This window comes from Clarias gariepinus, chromosome 27, assembly GCF_024256425.1.
Source record: "Clarias gariepinus isolate MV-2021 ecotype Netherlands chromosome 27, CGAR_prim_01v2, whole genome shotgun sequence".
NCBI classification, from domain to species: domain Eukaryota; kingdom Metazoa; phylum Chordata; class Actinopteri; order Siluriformes; family Clariidae; genus Clarias; species Clarias gariepinus.
In genome coordinates, this window is record NC_071126.1 from 10,320,216 (window position 1) to 10,323,279 (window position 3,064).

General features: G+C 39.2%; 1 protein-coding gene across 1 annotated transcript; it reads right to left on the reverse strand.

Moving 5' to 3' along the window:
• foxf2b (forkhead box F2b) lies at window positions 1–2,734 on the reverse strand. The gene is made up of 2 exons (XM_053489301.1): window positions 1,450–2,734; window positions 1–303 (listed from the first exon to the last, which is right to left on the reverse strand). Exons 1-2 carry the CDS (start codon window positions 2,372–2,374, stop codon window positions 122–124), a joined length of 1,107 nt encoding a protein of 368 aa, XP_053345276.1. The 5' UTR covers window positions 2,375–2,734; the 3' UTR covers window positions 1–121.
• Between the last annotated feature and the right edge of the window lie 330 nt (window positions 2,735–3,064).

The following is a 3,064-nucleotide window of genomic DNA, read 5'->3' on the forward strand; positions in this document are numbered from 1 at the left end:
AATAATAATAATAATAATAACCAAATAAAAGAAACAAAAACGCCTTGGGCGTTGTAATAAACTGATTGATTTACTTGGATGTAGTAGACAATAGACTGTAGACTAATCTGAATTAATCCCTTTACATTATACACGGTTTGACGTCCTGCTGAACACTGGGGTGAACATGCTGCTGATAATGAGGATGATAAGGATAGTATCCACTAGCAGTTGGATGGAGGGATGAAATTCCACTGAAGTTTAATACAAAGTCTCTTCGTTCATCCGCAGGAGTGGAGTGGGCCTGGTAGCAAGATACGCCCACTGCAAACAAACAACAAACAAACAAATGCGAAAGTGGGCAATATACGTATTTGCGATAACAAATTCAAAAAGTAAAAAATGAATTGTTTTGTGCTTTGTTTAGTTCTGTTTGAATCATCTCGCACCCAATACTTTTCGGTGTCCCGAACGTATTTATTTATTGGATAAATTAACCCTTATTTATTTATTTATTTATTTATTTATTTTTAGCAAAAACCTAACTTTATTTAAGCTACAATCCATCAACTCCGTGATCACTATTTATTGGTAAAGACACACAGACCCGTGTTAACGTATCCGGTATTCTGATGTATTTGCAGTTCATTTAAATATATAATTTTAACCTTTGTTTACCCAACAGGTAAATGTACAGTGGGCTTAGATCTGGGGATATAATAAAAAGTGTTACTTTCCCCTATATGAGAAGAAAACTCTATTATAATTGGATAGTATAGAAATTCTCCGTAACATCTGGGTTATTTAGTTATAAAGTATGTTGTAACTTTAAGCTTTTAATCTATTATTATTATTATTATTATTATTATTATTATTATTATAATGACAATAATAATAATAATAATAATAATTATTATTATTATTATTATTATTATTATAAAGTAGTAACAATCAGATATAAGCTAAATATTTGAATTTGGGGGAAATTTAATTTCGTGCATAGAAAATTAAAACCTATTTAAAAATTTTGAAAGAATAGTAATGTGCAGAAATGTAAGGCTGGAAAACACATCTTACACTGAACAGAAAATCAGTAATGAATCTTGCAAGGTTGTCTTGGTTATGAATGAACAGGTGAAAAAAACGTATTATAGTTTTGATAGGACTATAGCCCAAGTCAAAAACTAAATAAATATTCATAATTTGGTAACTCACTGTAAAAACACCAATGACATCCGACAAAATAAAGTGCCTCTACTGTATATTGTTGCTTATGTTTATTTAAATGCCATACTGAATGTTGCTTATGTTTCGTGTCATTTTTTACACAATAAAGAGTTTATTTAATATATAGTTCTAGCCCAAATGACATTTTTAAAACAAAGTAAATCAGTAACTGTGCATTTCCCAATGTTACATATGAACTAGGATCTATAAATATCCATATTTCTTTTGATGTCTGCATCATACCTGTCATGTCTGCACCGTGTCTGATGCTGGGCTGCAGATAGGTTTGCTCCACCGAGTAGGATGAAGATAATGATGATGCACTTTGCTGTTGTGTAGAAGACCCTGGAATACCAGAGCTAATAGGAGTGCGCTTTAGGTAAGGAGATGAAGGGCAATGATGAGCCGTACCAGAAAACTGCGAACGGCCTTCAATCGAGCTGTTTGTGGGACAAGAGGAGATTGGACTACTGCTGTTTGCCCCATAGTTTTCATTTGTCGGTAGTGCACAGTTTGCCATGTGTCCATAGTGACCAATTTTCAGAGGGTCATACCCGCCACCAGAAACAGGTCCTGGTATCACGTCTAGATTATAGGTATTAGCGTGACACGTTGGAGACTGCAGGTCAAAGTTTTGGGGTAAAATGGCGGAAGTGAACCCAAGGCCATTCATCATGCGGTACATGGGCTTGAGGACTTCACATTTTCTCCGAAATCCCCGCGGTCTCCGCCGGAAAGAGCCTTCCTCGAACATGAATTCACTCGCAGGATCTATGGTCCAGTAGTGGCCTTTTCCAGGGCGCCCCATTCCTTTGGGCAACTTAATAAAGCACTCGTTTAGGGACAAATTGTGTCGAACTGAGTTTTTCCATCCTTGATAAGCACCTCGGAAGAAAGGGAACCGCGTCTGCAGGAACTGATAGATCTCACTCAGAGTGAGTCGCTTTGTCGGCGCGCTCTGGATCGCCATCACAATGAGCGCGATGTAGGAGTAGGGTGGCTTTTCGGTACGCTGCAATCCCGAGCTGTTCTTCTTTCCTTTGCTGGGCACAGTGACCTGGCTTCCAGGGCCAGTCGGAGTGTCTATTAATCCGGGGTGCATTTCATCTGACTCCGAGCCCGTCCTCATGATGGGGCTGCTGGACTCTAGAGAGCTCTCAGTGGTCATCCTCTTCAGCTCTGAAGCTCAGTTCAGCACAGATGTCCAGTGACACAAGACAAGAATTCGCCGTTCGTCGTCGACGAAGCAATAAAAAGCAGATTTATTTATTTTAACTAACCTCATTCAAATATTTAAATGAAGACGCTCAGACTTTAAAACCGGTGTTTCATGTCTTCATAATCGTCGTTGAAAACTTATCAGTCAGGAAGGAGGGCATGAAGAAAAAGTCAAGCCGTCCATCATCGTGTCGTTCTCGTACGAGTCGTATCGTTATGGTGGAGATGGCTTTTAGTTGTGCTGCGCTGCTGTTCAGTGTTGGACAGGATATCCATAATCCTCTTCTGAGAAAGAAATCGACAGTGCCCAAGGCCCTTCAACTAAACAGAACCCGGGAGCCGACCGTCCAGATCTTCCTCCTCCTTCTTCTCCGCCTTCGTCCGAGGCACCCCCACTAAGCCCCAAACTCCCCAACACACACACCCTCCCCACTAACCACCCTCTCAAACTGCTTCATCATTTGTCAAACACACAGCAGACAAATAGTCACGCCAAGAACTGAACCAAAACATGTATGATTAGTACAATTTTTATTTTCATTGTATAATTTTACTAGGATTCAAGTTTGCCCCAGTGAAAAGTGTTTAACGCTTCAATAGGCATAAACTGCGTATCTGACTTCACAAAGAACTCAGTAAA

Bases quoted from the DNA above. Each gene is read 5' to 3' on its own strand.
- foxf2b (XM_053489301.1), bottom strand. From the start codon at position 2,374: ATGACCACTGAGAGCTCTCTAGAGTCCAGCAGCCCCATCATGAGGACG. The intron at 304-1,449 runs GTATGATGCAGA...GTTTGTTTGCAG, and splicing joins ACACGGTGCAGACATGACAG to TGGGCGTATCTTGCTACCAG.